Here is a 20,744-nt window from a genome sequence, read left to right on the forward strand (position 1 = left end):
AATCGTACAGTGTGTGCACCTCACTATCGCAATCTGTTGATGTCTCGCACGTGCTAATCGTGAAAAAGGGAGGTAATGCACCGACAGACCTTCAAGATGCACTCCGCACGTTGCGTCTGATTTCGTAAACACTCGTAAGCACTCCCCCACAACTTAGATAAGCCTCGTGCTGGGATCGTTTAAAGGTCTACAAGACTGCAAACCAAAACTTTAATCATCCACCTGAGATTAAACCGCGCCCCACTGAATATCTGACTTTATTCTAAAAAAGATTCTTCTTGAAGCTGTAAAGACACCAGATAAGGGTAGTCTTCCAAACCATCATTAATATTTTGGGTGGGTTACCTTTAGCCGCGACATCATCAGTAGGAGGAGTTAGCATTTGCAAAAGTTTACTCACAGTTTTGTCTGCATTGTGCAATAACCATCACCAAAGACCACAACTACGTCGACTGGGGCTGTAGGTAATAACGGACCTCTTGACGATGCATAACCGTGACGTCAGGATGGGTTACCCAGCATGCCCCAGACACTACGTATTTACCTTTTGAAAATATAGAGCACGACATGCTGGAAAAAAGCAGGTCTACTGTTATCATCGTCTTCGCGTGTTCTCGATACCGGGCAGAGTGTTTTTTTACACGGATAGACAGAAAGATATGTTGCAGCTGTTGCCTTGACGAAAGCCGGCAGAAGCTACTAGTGTTTGTTTTGTTTTGTATTACACCTGAGTGCTCAGCTGAAGGGTTTAGCTGTGTGTAGGTGTTGAGTCTTGACGCTTCTCTGTTGGAGGTTAAGGTGCCGTGCATTCTTCGGTGACTCACGAGTAGCTCATGCCTCACCTGTCGATTGAGGTGCTGTTTGTAACGAGCTCTACCTGCCGAGCACGATTAGCACAGTACTAGTGTGACGTCTGAGTCTGGACTTGCCACAGCAGAACTACTCAACACGACTTATAGGGCTATACTGGGGATTGTCATAGATAATTAATATTTAGACTTGATGAGCATAAAGTGTCTTTTGTTAGAAAAAAAGGTGGAATATTTGAAGATTTTATTTGTTCAAGAAAAGAACTTTGATCGAGAAAGGTCCGTTTGCTTTCTGCTTATTCATTTTTATTAGTGTGTGTTTATTAGTTTTTTATTAGTGTGTGTGTTCGCTTTCTTCAACTTTGAATGAAACTGTTTTCTTGAAACAAATAACTTTCAGCTTACATATGTGTATGGGTTTGCATGCATCTGTTGCTATAACACAACTCTGTCTTCTCTTTCTCTCTCCTTTCTTTCTTCTTTCCATCAAATAACAAAAAACATGACTCATTCCATATTTTTTCAAATTTTTTTACGTAAATAAATCACTACGTATTTTTTGCTATTTTTGAACATAGGCAACACTGCCCGGAAAGACTTTCGCTTTTCAATGTACTGTACATCATCAGTCTGTCACTCAAGAATTCACAGTGCCAACAGTAATGACCAAACCATCTTTGACTGTCACCGTCAAGAACCACTTTTGACTGTCGCTGTTCATAAACCATCTCTGTGAACGTCAGCGTTCTCGTCAACCGTGAAGTGCCAAGATGATGAACTAAATAAAGGTCAATGTCAACATGATAAAGGATAAGGCAATAAGATTTAAAAGACTAGAATTGTGAACATCTGCTTAGGAAAAAAACATTCGATTTCTCTTTCCAATCAAGGCCTTCTGTTGAGCACATGCCAGCGTATGCGCGCACCCCAAACCGACGAACGCTACCAGCACTATAATCGTTTTCAGAAACTCAGCATCGAGGTCTTGGAGCAACTCAAGATCTCAAGCTTACAAAACAAATCAGCATTTTATTCTGCATATCATTCAAACATGTTGGAGTGACACGCAATCATCTGTAAACGCCCCAATGGACATATCCTGCACCAAGCATTCTTTGAAATAACCTGACGAAGTCGGCTTTGCTCGCCTTAGTCATTGGACAAAAAAACCCAGTCAAGCAGGATTTCATTCTGTTCCAGCTTAAGATGGTAAGTCGATTAAAGACTTGAAAAAGTAAGTAGCGTTCAGTGTGCATTGCGTATACGTCCATTTAAAATCTTTAAAAAAACATTAAGCATGAGTGGTTCCTGGCGTGCACGTCTGTCATTGATATTGTAAACACATTGTTCAGCCTATTCGGATCTTATTACAAGACTGTACAGTACCAAGAAGCAGAAACAATTTTTTTTTAACTTATGACAAGTTTAAGGAGACGCTAATAGTATATTTCAACGCAGGCGTGCTCGACGATGTTCATGTGCTAATTCTGGATTTGGGATGCAAACTTCAGTTACATAACACCAGCGACAGCTTGATTTTGGTGCTGAGATGGGACTCGTGTGTGATCATTGTTTTATCAAATAAAATAGAAGCACACCTGCATGAGAACGAGTCAGGACTGAAATACCAAAAACCTCTTGAGATCGAACTTCTTAAAGATATCAGCTGATGAGATAGCTCATACCCTACTGCTTTCCAGACTGGACTTGCTCAAGTCTTTCTACTGATGATGAGCAGATGCCGCGTTAACTATGAAAAGTGCGAGATCTTTTGTCTCATTAAAGGAGAGACGAGATGAGATACATACTAGAAGTAACAGTAGTCTCGTTGATAATGACATACTCTCTGCATACAGTTTTACTTTTATGTTTGCAGGCTGTTTCCATGTTGTTGTCGCACAAAATGACCAAAACAAAATGTCAATTATGAATGTAAACATATAACTGAAAAATATCACTTAAAACCAATAAGAATAGTTAGTCTATTACAAACAGCAAAACTTATATGTTTACTATCAGTTGCTTTTGCTTTTCTTTCAGTAAATGAACTTTAGAATATAAACATGCGAACAAGAATTAATTACAAGTCATCTCCAGATCAATGGAGTCAAAAATGAACAAATGTAACTATGTCGAGTAGCCTCGATCACAAAAGAACCCAATTTACATAAAAAGCGCGTATTTCTTTGCGAAGCAAGTTGATTCCGCGCGTATTTTTTTTTTTTTTTTATCTCAAAAGACCATAGCAACCCTCGATGCTCAACCAGTAACAAAAACATGTTTAGCAGTTGGCGGTGTATATGCGCTTGATTGGGAGATAATTAACTCCAATGAATAACGTTTCTTTTTGCTTTTTGTGTATTTTTGGGAGGAGATGTTTCTGGCAGAGAACGGGTAACGGAAGTTGTCAAGGTCAGTTGACTCAAATATTCAGTCACCTGTTTCGACTTGCAGGGTAAGGACAAATGTTCTAACTCTTTATTGACTTCATTGTCCGATTTTTTAAAGCGGACTTTTAAAAAAAAAACATCGAGTGAAGGGTTGAGGAACAGTATGCACAGACATGAAGGTGCAAGTTTGTAAAACTTTAGTGATGTTTATCAAAACAAATGTAAAATGTTCCAGATGTATAGTCTTCGAGAGCAATAGCGACATTATCTGCGTGGTAAAATCAGTGGCCATGTTTTTCAAATCCTAAGAATTTAAGTGCAAATGCAAGAAGTGCAAGAAAAAAAGTCTCTCAAACTTCAATAAAAGCGCGTGGCAAAAGCAAAAAGGTGACACCTTATCTTAACGTTCAGTCAGTCGGCTCAAAATTAGCCTTCTTCAACAGTTGTTTTTACAGCTCTAAGTACAATAACTCACTCCTTCGGACTGAAAAAAGCCAGACAAGATTCCAGCGCGTCAAAATTGTAACTACGATCAAAACAAGCTTTCACTAGTCAGGTGACTGTGCATTCGCTCCTGGCTGACAAGCCACTTAGGCATGCCTTACTGCCAGCGTAAACAACGAAGCCTCTACCAGCATCACGTCGAGCAGACGTACAAGGCATGTGTGCGATCCTCTGATACACGTGCTGAGCGCTTCACCTATGACCCCTGCAGCAAGGAACGTACTTGACCATACGAGGCCAAACAAAAGCTACATTAGTGAAGGACAACAAAACTATTCTTCCCCTCTGGCTTAAAAAAAAAAAACATGCGCTGGAAGATAATCTGTCTAGTCCTCAAAATCCTGTTGCTGTTCGTCGAAGATCGCCCTTTGTGTATCAGCTGCAACTCGCACGACGAGTGAATCAAGCTGTCCTCGCGAAAGCGAGAATAAGTTCATTTACAGAACCCCAAAGATTCAAAATCTAATTCAACCTTTTCCCAGCATCACTGTGTTGTGTGCACTGACAATGTCATCGCAGTTTTAACATCGTACACATGTGAAACTGTATCACTTTAAAAAACATCTCGAGGATTGTGGAGTACATACCAAAAAAAAAAAGCCTCGATGCGATGTGATTACTACTGGCTGATAACGCGCAGTAGGCCATTAGTCGCTGTTGACAAACCACCTGGGGATGTGTATTCATTTGTTTAGCACACTTCACACTTATCTGCCGGTGCTATGCCAGCAGTGATTCAAACTCAGGAATGCAATGCCTCGCTGTTACATGCAAAAATACCCACGTACCATATGATTTACTACAATGGAAAGCATAAAGGAAAACTGTAACAGACGAAAATCAGTTGCTCACTGTAGAGGTTATATAGTTTTCAGTATAAGAATCGCCTATACATTAAACCCAACTGCGGCTGGAATCCCCCCCCCCCCGGCCAACCTGCGGGTCACAAGCCCGGATTAAGGAGCTTGGGGCGTGGGGCTAGCAACTCCACCCTATAAAACAACCCCTGCTACAGAAACCAAAAATACAAATTGCGGCCCTATGCGCCACTGAGGGTGATTAGGAACAAGAAGAATATATCAAACCCACTCACCCTTACAACACCTCCCGCCCTCCTAAAACTATTTGTTTTCCTAATAAATGTGACACTGAACCTCTGATCTAAGTGTTTTTCTTTGGGGAAGAAATGGAATTAACATTGACTGTCATCTCATAGGTCTACTACATCCTGTGTTGACGATATCCAGTAAAGTTCTCGTTCAAAAATATATTGTCATGGTATCAAGATGTCCGATACAGCCTCCTCCGAGAATCTGATAAAATTCCTTCACACGCGCACACTTCCTTTCTCTTTAGCTTCGGTCACTGACAGCCACGACCAGTCACGATATCTGGACTCCGCGAGTGGCCTGTGCAGTAACCAGTGGTCTTTTGTCGTCACCAATGGTTCGTTTATTGTACCTAGTGGTCCACTGTAGTAACCAAATGGTCATGTGACGTAGCCAGTGGTCCTTTGTCGCCACAAAAAGGCCACATTATACGCGCGATATGCGGGTAATATGTCTGCTGGAGCGATTTTCTTGAGAAAAGTGTCTGCGATAGCTCTTTAGGTGTTGCCATAGTTCTTGAAGAAGCCTCTTTCCGTCGGGCTCTCCACGATTGTCACACGGAGACAATTACAGGTGACGTCCGTGACAGTTACTTTCAGAGGAGGCTCGTCTGACGGTGGGTACCACAGGTGTGTCCGGGGCCGAGAGAAGGTGCTATCGGCGGCATGACGGCTGCACTCGCTGTCGTCGATGTCCATCGGAACACCCCAGAAAGGCTGCGCCGCTCCGCTGCAGCTATTGCCATTCTTGCTGTTGGTGACGATAATGGTGGCGTTGTTGTTGCAGACGCTGTGGTTGTTATTTTGATGGTCTTTACGGCGATCGGCGATGTAGTTATCTTGCTTCTCCAGTGAGTCCGCTGCCGCAACCAGAATGGAGAAGTTGTCGAGGCGCTCCGCGAGCGATGCGGACTGCAGGGAAACGGACTTCGCGCCGGGGGACAGAGGAGGGGGAGGAGGAGTCGAGGCAGGTGTGACGTCACTGATACTGTCCTGATAACCCGTCTTACAACTGGAGAAGTAGTCTCTCTGCCATTTGTCTTTACTCTTCACCTCCGCCACGGCAGGGCTCCTCAACTCTTCTAGCTTGACCTTTGTGTCATCATCGCGTGCACCTGCATCGGCCGTGGCAAAGTTGTCGTCGGGAATGAAGACATCGTCTGAATCCCCTGCACCAACAACTGCCGACGTTATCGTGCAGGTTGTCGTAGTGATATGCCTGTTCTCGCTGCCGGCGGATGTGTCCAAGTCGTCATCGTTGTGCGAGGATCGGCGACGGGTGTCGCTGTTGTTGTTGTTGTCTCCTGCCGCTGCATTCGGTTCAGCACTCTCACCTATTGTCAGGTCACTGCAGTCAGACATAACGGAGTGATCTCGCCTCACGCCGGCTGGGTTGTAGGTCCAGGAGGGGCGTTTGGTCACGAGGTGACAGGCCTCCGACTCCTCCTCTGGCGCCACCTTGCGGCTGCCAGTAGCAGAGGCGGTGCAGTCATGCTCACTGTCATCCTCTTCACTGGACGCTGAGCTCGACGGCGGGCTCTCCTCGCGCTGAGCAAAACAAAATCTAAACGTCAATTTTTTTTCAAAATTCTTTTGCTTACATTTCATTATAAATCATTTTTTAATTAGTTGGGTAACGCTCAGTGCAAGGTAGTATTTCCCCAAATTACTCCCCTCACGGCTACAAACATCACCATGCTCTAGTGGGGGGAAAGGAGTCAAAATAAAGATGTCGCTATGTGATTAATTAACATTCGTTTCCAGCTCTTCCATTGGCGGAAACCTTTACAACGTGAACATATTTGTGTACAATCATCACGTCTGTGTTGTTGATTTCTTTCTCGCATGGTGTTGTTTGGATTGCATCTCAAAAATGGAAGAGCGGGATATAGCCGGGATTTGTGGAAAAAGTACCTCAGACTGATCTTTACCCAACAACTAGAAAAAATATGCATCCTACTAATGGTTTAAAAGTTTGAACTTTTTTACAGTCTTCCTTCCATCAAATTGCCCCTTTCTTGTCGTTCGTTACCAACCAGTAAGCATCAGATCCCCGCTTGCACGCTTGGCTCATCTGAATGTGCTTTAAACAAAATCAGTGACACTAGATTGAACTATCAAAGTACGTGTTCTTAAGTGACAGTGCCACCTACAGGAAATTATCTTCCTTGTTTCGTTACCAAGCAACCAAAGAGCGTCTTTGATAACAGAAGAGGGATGATAAGTTCAGGTAGGTTGTGGATGTGTCACTTAAGGACTACACCCTCTTACCTTAAGTTAGTCACATCCTTTTTTCTCCATTATTAATATATCTATAAAGAGGCGCCAAGATTTTGCGGATGAGCACGTATTTCTCAAAGAATAGCGCAACCTATATATATATTCCCCTTTCCGACAACAAAAGCCGTCCTGCTCACAACAGCCAACTGCCATCACCTACCTGATTCCGTCTTTTGCGAATAAGCCTCTGTCGTTTTCGCCACTCCATTCGCCTGCAACACGAGAAGAAATCAATAATATAGCATCCTGTCTGCAAGCAGGTGTTTTCAGGTGTTTTACATCGTACTATACTATAAAAGCGAGAGTCAATCAGCAAAATATGGCGCGATCGATTAAAGCAAATGTACAAAACAATCCCTTTTGTTATGTGACATTTTAGGTGCAGTGCTATATGTCCCTGTCACTTTCTTGCTTTAGAATGTGAATGGACCTCTCCGACAACGCATGTGATCGTATTAAAGATAACTGCAGTACTCGTAGATTTCTCCATTATCGCAGACCGACAGTGATTAATAAATATTTCAGGGGTAAAAACCCTTTCGCGCGTGTCTCAGTAAGTTTACAAGTCGAGAAAGAGAGACGGTCGAAGGCCGTCAGTGGATCACGTGCCATCAATCATCAGTGAAGTTACAACGCTCGTCGTCAACACGATCCTCCCTTATCAGGGGTGGCGTGGTAAACTTTCTCGGTGTTCTATCTCAAGAGACTTCGTTGTGTCGAGCGACTAACGGAAGACGCCTCCATAATTATGCCGGTGTAAAACCTGTGCAACACGTCCTGGCAAAGGACACGGCAAACATTGACGAAACGGCTACAATAAACAGCAGCCCCTGCCTTTCTGCAAGCAGGCGGGCCCCTATCTCGCCAATTCAAATTGCAGGCACTTCACAGAGCGAGGCCAGCGAGGTGACGCTAATGTCTTAGGCCAGTAATACAGTTGATTCGGATCGAGTTACAGAGCTTTGGATCTCCTATTCTACCACCCCACCCCCAATCCTTTCCTGAGATATCCGCGCAGTTTTGCGTCACCCTTCTCAACATTAGCTGTCAAATGCAAATAAATGACCCAATAGAAAACACAGTCAAACCGTAATTCGTAGAACTTTATGTCCAACCTTTCCAAACCTTGAACATGATACCTGTTACCACCGGTTTTATGAGCAAGAGTTATTGGTTCAGAAACTGAAAATAACAACGTTTCTTTTTCATTCACATGCAAAATATACGCAAAATCTTCCCTTTCTTCTCCTCCCCCAACCGCCTTTCACCGTAAGGCGCATTCCATTCTCAAGCCGAGTGCTGGCTTGAGAGGTCTGACCCACAATCCAAGTGTGTGCGTCAGGGGTGAACTCTCTTACAAAAAGGGCCAAAAGCGACTGCCTAACACGGACATAAAATGCCCCCTCCTCAAATTTTTTGGGTTTACTGGTCGGCATACGCCCAGGCTTGACGCAAAACTTGTAGAATCAGGAAGACGTGGGGTATGGAAAGAAGTTGTTCAGCCTTGAGAGGAGATATATAGGTCATGGAACACGTGTGTGCGTGCACAAGATGACATTCAGCGATTAAAGGTCGACTTTGTATTGGAACGTTTCTCACGTTTGTGCACCTTCAATACCGGCACCTGTATCATGCATGCCTGAACAAGATCGGATCGTGACGACCAGCTGGCCCTCGATCGACTCGATTAAGGAAAAAATTATTTACTTGCAGCCATTTGTACTCGCATCTACCTACTCACGGTCAACGGCCCTGCTAACTGTCACGGAGAAGTCATCGTCATCACGATGTGACGTCGGCTTCATGAGGACTCGTCCGTCTGAATCGACTGGCACTCAAGGCTGCCAAGCGCCCCTGACCCGGTCCCCGACTTGCACACTCTAATTATTCTGTTTATAGAAGCAAGAAGGTGTGCGGTCTGCAGGTATCACATGACCAATATTTGACCTTGACCGACAATGCACTGCTTAAATCATGGCGCCTTAGACAGATCTTCCAGCAGGGATGCTCAGATACCGTACCAAGACTTCTCTAGTACTATTGACATAATAAAATGGTCAGTTTCGGTATAACTGATGGCTAGAACACAGTAAACCGTTTCTTTTCTCTCTCGTGTTTCTAAAACCCGTAAGAGTGGCTTCCCATTACATTACAGCTACAAGAAACGGCTTCTAACATTTCATTGATAGTCGTAGATGTGCCCCTAATGGTTCAATCTACAGAGGTGCGTCGCAGGCGTCTGGTCTTCTGGAAGGAACATCGGAGACGCAGTTGCCAGCAAGAGTTGCCTCCCTTGGTACCAGAGCGTGGCCCATCTGTGGCTGCTGTGGTGTCCGTCTCGTTATCGACCATAAAATTTGCTGCTGATCTTTCCTATATCTCCTGAGCGCTGTGAAATCTCTCTCTCCCCTACTACCTCCTTGCTGATTGTTTCCTCCATAATTCTGATGCATTTCTCCCTTGATCTGATGCACCGCCCCCAAAAGAACCCTCGTTTAGGTACGTTTTCTATTTCATGACCTTCATGTCTGGTCTCACGTACCTTCTGCGCATGACGGGCAGTCACTCATGTACAGATTCCCCCTCAGAGCGCGACGACCTTTCTCGTGTCTCCTCACTACTGATCGAGTATGAACAGACATCATTGGCTGCTTCGGCAGCCTTGTGATAAGAGTGAAAGTTGCCTGCGGTTGCTTTCGTAAATACTCCCGATTTAAGTGAGGTACTAACACTTCCCGCAACAATTATACGTAAATATACAAGTCCTAGACTCCTGAACTGGGATAGCTGTTCCTGACTCAAGCTTAGAATCCATGACCTGAGAATGACAGCTTATCCACACGCAAACATCGATCTTTCGTAACTGCTTGACATTTACTATCTGGTGGAAAGTGGAAGAAACCACTGAGCTAGTATAGTCACTAACATGTCACTTTATAATAAATTCCAGCTCACTCAAGGATTATGGCTTGTTTATATATCGTAGTCAAAAAATACTACTATCGCAAGTTGTCTGGAATTCTCGATTCTCGAAAGCACGCGCGTGGACACACACACACAAAGAAACAAATGCATAAGCTTCGCACTAGTTCATACATGCATAGGCCCACCAGTGAAGCGTGCCACCCGACCACCACACGGACATTATGAAAACCACTATCGACAGCTGACGCTTTGTGACGAGCGCGGGTGGGTACAACCAGAGAATGGCAGGTCAAGGGACAAAGTTCATGCAGACCGCGGAGGGAAACATCTGTCATTTGGTGGCGGCCTTCCAGGCGACCCTCTGAGCAGCAGTGGAGCATGTTTTAAGGGCATGAGCTAAAAATAATCTGAGTGCCAAACATTTCAGAGCAAGGGGGATTTCCGGGGCCGCGTCGCGATACGACATGCGCGATCCACAGCATGCAGGCACAGGCACACAACCAGTCCACGCACGCACGCGCGTAGGCAGGCAAAGCAAGGCAAGCATGCACACAGCTCTATTATACCCATTCTCCTACAGTGAAGGCATACCACTCACCGCGTCAGTCTCTCAAACTTGCAATTATCAACGATCGCTCGTGTTCAGACGATCACTGAACAGCGTTCTGCCCCCTTGAAGATCAGATACACACTTTTCCCGCAAAGTGGTATTCCTGTCCTCCTCACAGTCACAGCACAGACAATTTTTATTACCGCTAGAAACTGATACCCCCCATTGTCTAAGTTACTTAATTATAAATACTTACATAGCATGGTCTACCTCATTTAAGGTCAGGGCCGCGATGCGGCAAAGGCAACAGTAACAGATGAGCACTGCCCACTGATTTTAGTCGGCGTTTTGTAGGCACGTACTTTCTCAGCGTGCGTCAACAGCGACTTAAGCCTAAATGCTTGGAAAGCTTGAATCGGCTGCTGGCGCACGCAAGCAGCAGCAGCCGCAGCAGCGCAGTGCAGCGCATAGCGCACGGCGAAGCCGAGGCGCTGAATGGAAGGGGAATACAGTCCCCGCGGCAACGCCACCGCCACAACCAACAACAAACACGGGACGCACGCCACGTAACCGCGAAACCGACTCGTTTGAATGCTGAGGGCGACAACGAGTTTGAATGCGCACGAGTCAACGGCCTTGGGTACACGTAAGCCCAATGACGCGAGTGTGACTCAGGATGAAGTTCTATACATGATGATCCCGAAGACAGTGGAATATAACTGCAAAATCTTACATGTACTTACTGTTAAATTTAACATGTACTTACTTGGCTTCGTATTCCGCTATCAACAGAGGATCCAGAATGTTTTCCTTGGGCTCCCATGTGCTGTGTCTGAAAAGCATTTAAACATTTTATTTGATATTCTCTTATAATTTGGTTCTCTAAGAAGAAGGCGATGAATAGTTTGCTTCTGGACATTTGTTACTGAGTTACCCCAACAATTTGAAATCGAAATTATTATCCTTTTCTACATTTTTCATAAATGAATTTTCCTCTCTGCTTTGTAAATAAGTTGTGACGGTACCAATTCGAACCTCACAGATTTAATGCACAAAAACTGAGCGATGGAGGGAAATTCCACACCATTCATCTCACAGTTAAACAGAAATTCAAAGCATTCAGCAGTGGCAACAGCCGAAGCCGTAACTTTCCACCAGCTTCCTCTTCCGAAAACTACAATAGAAAAACACCGAGATACTACTCCTCCTCCACACTGGCGACAAAATGAAACTAGCGCATTCCAGCTGCGCTTGCTGCACGACGTCTGGCACTGGGCCAAGTGGCGTGCATTCACCGATGAAACTTATCTATGCAGATGAGGGAACGAATTTTAAATCCCGCTAACCTTGCCTCGCGTAAGCCTACGGCACTCAATGGCTGTGGTCATCAACGTAAAGAAATAGGAAAGTGGCCATACTCACTTTGAGGAATATCCTTTCCATTTGACCAGATACTCCACTTTGCCCTGTAAATGATTCGAACTGCTAGTTATTATTATTATTTACAAAACACAATCAATTATTAGCGTAAACGAAAAGGAAGCGAGCGAAGTCTATAGATCTGTCAACGCGGAAGAAAGTGAAAGTTTGAAAAACTGCAGAGAAGAGATGACGGTGTGAAATCTCAACGACTGAAAATCTACAACTTAATTTCAATGCCACTTACCCGTCGGTAACGCTTTTTAGTAATAAAGTCCGCCTGGAACACACGGTCACCAAATGCTGGTAGTTCCATTACGTCCATACGTTTCGGCCGGCAACACAACATTGAACACCCTACAGCATGTGTCGTCTGCTTTGGATCTTTCGCGAAGCGATGCGTGCGCACCATGCGGATGACGTCAGCACCGGTTCGCCAGTCAGCGAGTTGTGTGTGTGAGTGTGTGGGGAGTGAGTGAGCCGCTTGTGAGCCTGGCTCGCGTAGCCAAAGCTACCGCCGCAAACACTGGCCGACTGTTTAGAGAGCAGACGGCACAGTACAGCCAAAACACAAGCAACCGTCGTTTTATCCAATGATCCAGCGGACGAAGGGGGACGCGACGAAATCTATGAATAGAGTCAACGTCACAAGCATGTCGGTAGGTGCACAGATACTACAAGTGTTCTGGTTTCAACGAGTTCTCGCAAAGCCACCGCACACTTTTTTTTTTTTTTGTTTGTTCGAAGGAGGGAGGACGCTTTGCGAACAAGATATACACCCTCTGGCCGCCCACATTTCAATATACCTCACCTCTCGTGACCTGAAATTTTTGGGGAACAACTGCGCAATTTAGCAATAGGCGCTTCGCGGAGCAATCGCCGCTCTGCGGGTTCAGCGCTAATTTTAGCTCGGGGTCGCGTCCAACACCACGTGCTCCGATAGCGTAAGGGTTGTGAAATATGTCACTAGAGTGACTGACTTCGGGGGTTCAGAGAAGAGGAGGCGTACTTTTTACCAGTTTCTGTGTACTGTAGGGAATTTCGAGACTGTTGCACCATACTATACTTGCTGACGTAATGTCCTCTTAGCAGAGCAGATGACATGATTTTTAAAAAAATTGTATTTAAATCTTACATGGAACATTTTCTGAGTACTAAAATACAATCTATAAAACTTAACCCCTCACATTCTGCCAATCATTGTATATACTAATCTTTCTTTCCATTTTTTTAAATTTTATTTTTAATTCTTACCTGTACATTTGCTGCGTAATACATCGAACTTTTGACTCCCTACCCTTCCCATCATCACCGTCACCATACAGAACCCACTGCACAGGCTGGACATGACGCCAACAAAAGGAGACAGCTGACATGCTTTTCGAAATCTCGTTCAATTCGATTTTTAAAATTTGTTAGTTTTTGTTTTCAGTTGCTGGGTGCTACAGCACAGTTTCGACCCTCTGCATTCCACTCCCCTTCACCTCTCCCCACCACCACTGTACAAAGCCATCTACAGGCTGACGTGATGTTCTCAAAAGGAGACAGCCGACATGCTTTTCGGAATCTGGTTCAACTCGCAATAGGTTTCAATGTCATGCAGCCGGCTAGACCACTCCCAGAATGGTCTAGTTACAGTTAAGCGGGTTTACTCTGGCTGTCTCACCTGACACAACGAGTAACCTTATCCAGGTGTTCTGCTTTCTGTTTCTGAGAACTTGTACTGTTACTCCAGTCATTGAATACCATAGAAATAGGCTTTATACAACATTATGCCGTTGCTTTTCAGACACGACTTTTATTTATAGCCAACAAATTCTGTCACCATGATAACCTTTGGCTTCAAAATGAAAGTGAAAGAGACAGAAACCTCTACCTGGATATACTTCGTCGCAGTTAGCTACAAACAAATATTGTATATGTATTTTAGTTAGCACATTTTCTAGCACCTAAGTTCTGAACAACCTGGTCCTAAGTAGAAAAAGTTATCCACAGTTTCACCAAGCACTATTGTAAAACATAGGCTTACATAAGAAAGCAAAAAACATCGTGAGTAAATGGCAAAACTAACACGCCATGAACTCGTGTTCATAAATGATAAACTCGTTTCCTGTTTGTCTCAAACGCGAGCACGCATTTTTCGCATCCAGAGCACCGCAAAATAGTTTACGCTGCTTGCATCAGAAATGGTAATTTCTTTCTATATATTAATTGATAATGTAAGGCTAATTTCCAAATGAAGTTACTCAGAAACGACAGAAAACAGGAATACTAGGCAAAAAAAATAGAGAAAGAGTGAGTGGTGGTGGTGGTGTGGGATTGGGGGATGAAGCTAATGAGTCAGTGGGTGCCACGTGTAGCAAGATATCGTCAGCCAATTCTGAAATCCGGTCGCTGGGAAAGTGAAAAGCTGGGAGAAGGAGAGTCAGGGCCAATAACCGCAGGCCGCACAGTGAACGTGGCCAACAGACACCACATTTCGCTTGAATGCCGCCAGTAACAAGGACAGAGCGAGGAACAGGAAGCTTCTGGCTCAGTATTCACAAAAAAATCTGGTTTGATTTTCATGATTATACAGTTTTTCCCAGAAAGCGCACCTGGGCTCAACGCAGCCTACAAGCTTCAAGTAACCGACATAGATTTTCAGTTTTGAGCTACTTTCCGAGAAGTTATGAAAAGATGTTTTCAGATAGTGTTCTTTTAATACATTTCTTTTTCCCCAGAATGCATGTTTCTCCTTCAATCTCTCTCTCTCACACACACACAATCTGTGCTCTGTGGATGGATGCGTGAATACCTCTATGATGTGTATGTGTGTGAAAGAGAGAGAAGACTGGATTCTTACATTTCTTCAATATGCGATATAGAATATTTGGTTGCCTTGGCCTGTCTGCACTAATCTTGTCATCATTCTTCTCTCTCTCTCCAACAGTCACTTATGAGTCCTCTTTATGTGCGGTGTATTGTGAGAAGTAAGAAAGAGAAATCGATCAGATAATCAACTCGAAGGCAGCTACATAGTCAGCTGCGTCTGAAGGTAGGAGGACTTGTCAATAGGAGGATGTACCTATATTTAGCACTCTCCTTCTTCATATCAGGGCTGACAAATTTCACTGCAGCCTAACGTTTTCTGATAAAGAGGAATACCAGCAAATGAACAAAAAGCAAACATTCCAGAAACAGAAAAAAAATCCATGTCATTGTCCTAAGACACAAAATCGGTCTTCAGAGATCCGCATGAAACTTTCATTAACGTTCTTCCCCTCCTTCTCCAGAAGTAACGAAGAGAAAACGATGGGTGGCGATGATGTGTGTGTTGGGGATGGGGGATGGGGGATTTGCGGTGGGACTGCGAAATCCTTTTAAGACGATGGCAGCAAGAATATCGAAGAGGACAAGGTGGGCCGATGTCAGTAAAGATGTTTAGTAAGACATGCGAACATCAGGAAGGCACTGGTTGAAGATGACTTCGTAGTCAGCCGACCCTGTACTTGGACTTTGATGATGTAACAGCTCGCAAAGCATCGTGACGATACTCTTGGTATAACTTCAGGCAGCAGGAAGGACATCACCTTAAGCATTGGCATACACGTTGTCTATACACTCCACTTTCCTTGGAATGATTTGTAATTGCAAAGAGTTTGTTTTTCGCGTCGAAGACATTATAAAAAGAAATTGACCTTTGACACCTCTCTGCCTACTTCTGTGTGGGTGTGTGTACGGGTGCTACATACCCTCTAAAGGGACAAATCATAACACATTCCAACGTTTTTAGTGTTCCTGGACATTTATAAACTGTGCCAGTGCCATTGGTACATAAATTGTGATAGCACCTTTTTATTTGTCCACATCTAGACATTTTTTCTTGTGTGGGATTGGACATTAGAAAGATCAGGTGACTGAAAAGAAATTCTCCAAACTTTTAGTCACATGCTTTATTACAGTTCATATTACAGCACCACCTCACCTATCCCATGATGCAACGTCTAGGAATGTAGAACATCCGTTTGTGTCGCCCTTAGTCACACGTGGCCAAAGTGACATACATAGCCACAGTCACACCTGTAATCAAATGTGTAGGTCACTACAGTCCCGTCTGTAACACAAATAGTCACCGTCATACACACGAATGTACCACAGTTCAGAAAACAAAGAATGTGCATATGAGAAGGATGACTGATTGCAAGTGCAGCACCCACTTTAATTACTATTCCTTAAACTCTGTTTGTTCTTGAGATTAGAGAAAACCGATACCAATGATCAAGCAAAGTTAGTTTGAAATAATTAGTTTGTTTCTTCTGTTTTGCATTTGAAATGTTATATAAGTTGATGTCAACAAAATATGCTTCTCTAATTACCTTGATTACACGACCTGCAGGTGATGTTCTAAACAACTGCCATACACTACAAGCAAAGCTCTTCTGTCGGCAGTTCTCAGAATCAAGGAATCTCCTTGACAGTAAGTATATAAGTTGAATTAAATGTAAGATCACACAGCCGGACACGCTGGCACCTCTGAAAAATATTTAGTCCTTGTGTCTTAGAAATGTCCTACTATTTAATTGGAGACTCTGTCCACAGATAAAGGTGGTACCCTTGTCTATTTTTGAAACACTTCCGTTACCTAACTTTTTCTTGGTATTTTTAAAATGTTCTTATCTCGCAGGAATAACTTAGATTACTCAGTTACTCCAGCTTTCTGTAGGACTGGCTGTGTGGTGTTATGTTCTGTCTTTCCTCCTCTTCTGCCACTCCTTATAAAAAGACTGTATCATATATCGTATAAATGCACAAGTTCTGGGGATCAAGTTGCAGTTTAGTACATGATACTCCCACATTTCGCTATTGTATTGTACACACCTTTGTACCCTGAGTTCATCCATGAACTGATTTTTCATGCCCCAAAGTTTAGCGAGGTATTTAAGTTATTATCCGTCCGCCTACTTAACTATAAAAGGTGAAAACATTCTGGTGAGATGTCATGAGTAAGTCTTCTACAAGTCCAAACCAGCTGGGACTTCTGTCCGGTATTCTAGTCGAGCTAGTAACTCCAGCAGAGGGAGGTCGAGACAGTACAATTGTCGCGTATTCACGTTGACACTTCAGACCAGACGATTCCAGACCTATTCATTCTTCCGCTCCTAAAAGAATGGTTCCACAAAATACAGAAATAAAGGAACAGCGTTCATCTAACGGCCTTTTCCATTCGAGTCGTGCAGGTTTTTATCAGGCTCATAATTACGCCCTCGGCATTAATGCCAACAGAATTCCTTATCTACACCACTGTTTCAAGCTTTCAACTCGGTTTTTACTGGCGGCCACAGCTGGTAAAACTGAAAGCTAACATTGTTTTATCTCATGTTACAGGAACGCAGACAGTTTTTTATTTATTTTATTTTATTTTATTTTGTCACTCTTGTTGATTTTGTAGTCTTTTTGTGACTTGGCAGAGACACGCATTTAATGAGAACTTGGACACAGTTGGACATAGTTATAGCAACAAAAGTTATATTAGTGTAAGTATTGTAGTGGTATATGTGTCAGTATTGTTGTAATATTGGTATCAGTATTGTTAGCAACCGTGTTGTTTTTGTTGCTTCTGATTTTTTTTTTTCTCTTTTTATGTTGTTTCCTCCAAACAAATATTGGACAAACGAGCATTTAAAATTTTTATTAACGTCTTTTCCGAAACAAGTTCTTTGTTTTAACTAACCACCACTTGTCAAAGCCCTGGTAAAACATATCTAATAACTTTAAAATAACTCATTTATGTAATTTCTTCTTAATTATTAATAATTAGAATGCATTCTAATTATTCTATATTATATATATTCTAATTTGTTTCATTATGTATTTCTCCGAGGACTTTCCTTATCTCCATACCAAGATGATCTTGCAATGAAAGCATTTCTTTTTTCTGTTTGCAATGGAACAGATATTTGTAGCGTTTGTGAGTTTACAGTTTCTTATAGCTGTCACCTTGGTAACGCATGATTCAGAGCAAGGCGCTTTTTCCTTGTATACTGAAAAGTAATCAGAACGTCTTACCTACTGACTTTTGGTATCATTCCATTTCTAATGGCTGTCATCTCACACCCTTTACGTCCGCAACTACGATTGTGGTAAATAATTCTTTGAACAAATATCAAGTGAATGATCGATTTCGATTACACAAGGGACACGACTATGACATGCGTAGACATAATTCCTAGCTTCCAGACTTTCACGCAAAAATACAAATTCCGAGGCAAATAATTACCTCCTTATTACTTAGTTCCTGAGGCCATGTGCCATTTCGTCGGTTCGGTGTCGCGAGGACTTCATTCCACTACTTCTGTGATGTGTCTGACATTTAATTCCATTTAACCTGCTAGTGGTCAGAGTCACGAACACCCGATTAAAGATCCACAAAAACTGGAACAGTTTTTTTTTTTTAATCAAATCTCGGAACTGTGATCAGCAAAATCTTAGAAAATCATTTTTCTTAATCGTCAACTCAGCAGCTTATGAACTTCTCTCAACAGAGCTCAAGCCATTGACGTCAGGGAGGACAACGAATGTTAGTTAGCATGCTACCCCATTTCTTGTAGTCTTGACAACGGGTGTCCATGAACATTCTAAAATCTGAGCGTAAGGCTTAATGTCTGTGTGTTCACATTTGTGTATGAACATTTCAGTTCTCTGTCACCTGGGTGTTGGATAAAGGTGTAGATCATCATCGCCAAATACAGATTGGCTGACTGGACAAAGCCTCTTCATCACTTGTTCGAAGCTGCTGCAGTAATGGCGGCCATTGGTGATGTCAGAAATAGGAGCTGAGCTCATTCCACTTGTGTTTCTCATAAACAGAATTTTTAAAAAAAGGATGACATAAAATGTATTACTCATTTTTCAAGCAAACAGTAACAGATGCACGATCTGCTAACTTGCCAAAATTTATGTAGCAAAAAAACTTTCCAGCAACTTTGAGTTAAATTTTCTCTTTTCTGCTCGGGTTAGCCTTCGAAGCTGAGAAAGTTAGCATTACACAATGTCAATGCCCTTTAGAACTGCATTTATGTCTGGAAAGTGTGGGAAATGTAGAGGCTATTGTGGTAGCACTGAACACGAGGTTTTACTGTTCCTCTCTCGCAGTTTGTGAAAAACCTCGCAACAGTCACGCGCTGCTCGCACGTGCAGTGCAGACCCTACCCGAGACATGTTGCCAAAAAGGAAATGTATAGCCAGCAGCACTAAGTGGCTGGGACTATTAACAGACACTTATATCAACTCCACCTGCTAATTCCTTCTGTCCCCACTGACTTGGTGTGTGGTTTGTGGGTGTGTGGGTGTGTGGGTAGAGGGAGGAGGTCCGTGAGTGCGGGGGACTTGAATGTCTGTCTGTCTGTCTGTCTGTCTGTCTGTCTGTCTGTCTGTCTGTCCTAGAAGATATCTACCATGTTTTCTCTATCCATCATCCCTTTTTTCGCATAAGACGATCGTCTCTGAATGCAATAAGTAAATTACAAAGTTTCATTATTGGATCAATAACCTTTTCACTTGTAGTCACATCAGTAGACATACCCCATGGCACTGTGCCAAATACTGAGTCCTCTCTCTCCCACTCGTGTGTGCTAACTGAAGCACTCTCCACGTGACTGTGTCATAAGGTAGTAAATAGTGTGTGTGACATTTGTGCTCTGACTGATAATAATAACAATAATAACTGGGTTTTTTTCTCGCTGATTTCAATTCCCGGGAATTGAAGACAGTCAAAAATATATTTGCTGACATTTAGGGATTGTCCTGTGAAAGGTTGGGTAGGCGTGCATTCTCAGCATTCATTGGCTCGGTCAAGGGCGAAGGACACGTGATCTACATTTTGAAAAATTTCCGTTTAAGGTCGTCCACGATTTTTTTTAATTCTCACCTTCCTTGGTCATCCCACCAAAAAAGGATCTTTGATCCCACTACTACGTGAAGTCCCTTGCTATCAAGTGAGACCATAGCAGTTTCAAAAGATAATTAACACAGTCCGTGGATTAAAAAGCAGATTTTGTGGAGTTTAATGGATTTAAGTTTGAAAGCACTCAAACGTATTGTGAATTTGAACCAGAGATATTTTTTCTTATTTAGGATTTTTGAATTGACTGATATTCTTTCAGGTAATGTTTCGTCCATATGCAGCTGTCATGACACGCAGCTGTCATCGTGTCATCGCAGATAAGCAGACCAATGAACTGATGACGAAAAAAAAAACATGGCTAATGAGGAGGATCGAAAGTAAAGAACCGTAGGCTCTATGATTTATAAATAGCATAGACAGTGCAAAAAAAAAAAAAATATGGGAAAGAAGCTCGTCCCTGGATTAGAATCCAAATCAAATCACGAAATAGAGAATCCTTAAATAGCAAGGCGTGGAATTCAAAATAACAAGCCCTCGCAGATTTAAAAGTATCCGGCAACCACTTTACATGATGTGACCTCATGCTGTACCACCTGACACTGCCATACATATGGCGCGAGCTATTTTTGCCACACTTATTAATGAAAACCACGTTTGGCGGTTTTTGCAACCCCAAATCTTTGCATTTGAAATTCAATACAAGAGTAATGGAGGCGCCACATACCGTCCACAAGTGACGCAACCGACGCACGTGGGAGGGACTGCGGTATGAACGGGAGGAGCGGGGAGGCCCATAAGCGTGGAAAAAAAAGAAATGTGAATGGAAGGAATGAATGGAATATCACACTTGACTCAGTTCGAGCGCTGTGAATTT

At 43.1% G+C, this 20,744-nt stretch overlaps 1 protein-coding gene across 4 annotated transcripts; it reads right to left on the minus strand.

The window, feature by feature from the left end:
* Positions 1–1,329: 1,329 nt before the first annotated feature.
* On the minus strand, positions 1,330–12,542 carry LOC112562309. Of its 4 annotated transcripts, XM_025235487.1 has the most exons (5): positions 12,233–12,542; positions 11,989–12,032; positions 11,333–11,398; positions 7,252–7,303; positions 1,334–6,359 (listed from the first exon to the last, which is right to left on the minus strand). In XM_025235487.1, the coding sequence occupies exons 1-5, from the start codon at positions 12,395–12,397 to the stop codon at positions 5,310–5,312; spliced, it is 1,377 nt and encodes a 458-aa protein (XP_025091272.1). In that variant the 5' UTR covers positions 12,398–12,542; the 3' UTR covers positions 1,334–5,309. The 4 variants fall into 4 exon arrangements, with proteins under 4 accessions (XP_025091289.1, XP_025091280.1, XP_025091298.1 ...); XM_025235504.1 differs by lacking the exons at positions 11,989–12,032; positions 12,233–12,542 and adding an exon at positions 11,607–11,922 and having other exon boundaries at positions 1,330–6,359; XM_025235495.1 differs by lacking the exons at positions 11,989–12,032; positions 12,233–12,542 and adding an exon at positions 11,602–11,922 and having other exon boundaries at positions 1,330–6,359.
* Positions 12,543–20,744: the final 8,202 nt, after the last annotated feature.

Source organism: Pomacea canaliculata, linkage group LG1 (genome assembly GCF_003073045.1).
Source record: "Pomacea canaliculata isolate SZHN2017 linkage group LG1, ASM307304v1, whole genome shotgun sequence".
Lineage (NCBI taxonomy): Eukaryota > Metazoa > Mollusca > Gastropoda > Architaenioglossa > Ampullariidae > Pomacea > Pomacea canaliculata.

What these genes read in the sequence shown, in the direction of transcription:
- LOC112562309 (XM_025235487.1), bottom strand. Translation starts at nt 12,397, where the DNA reads ATGGTGCGCACGCATCGCTTCGCGAAAGATCCAAAGCAGACGACACAT. An exon ending in CTAAAAAGCGTTACCGACGG is followed by an intron (nt 12,033 to 12,232) that starts GTAAGTGGCATT and finishes AATCATTTACAG; the next exon opens with GGCAAAGTGGAGTATCTGGT. An exon ending in ATAGCGGAATACGAAGCCAA is followed by an intron (nt 7,304 to 11,332) that starts GTAAGTACATGT and finishes CTCGTGTTGCAG; the next exon opens with GCGAATGGAGTGGCGAAAAC.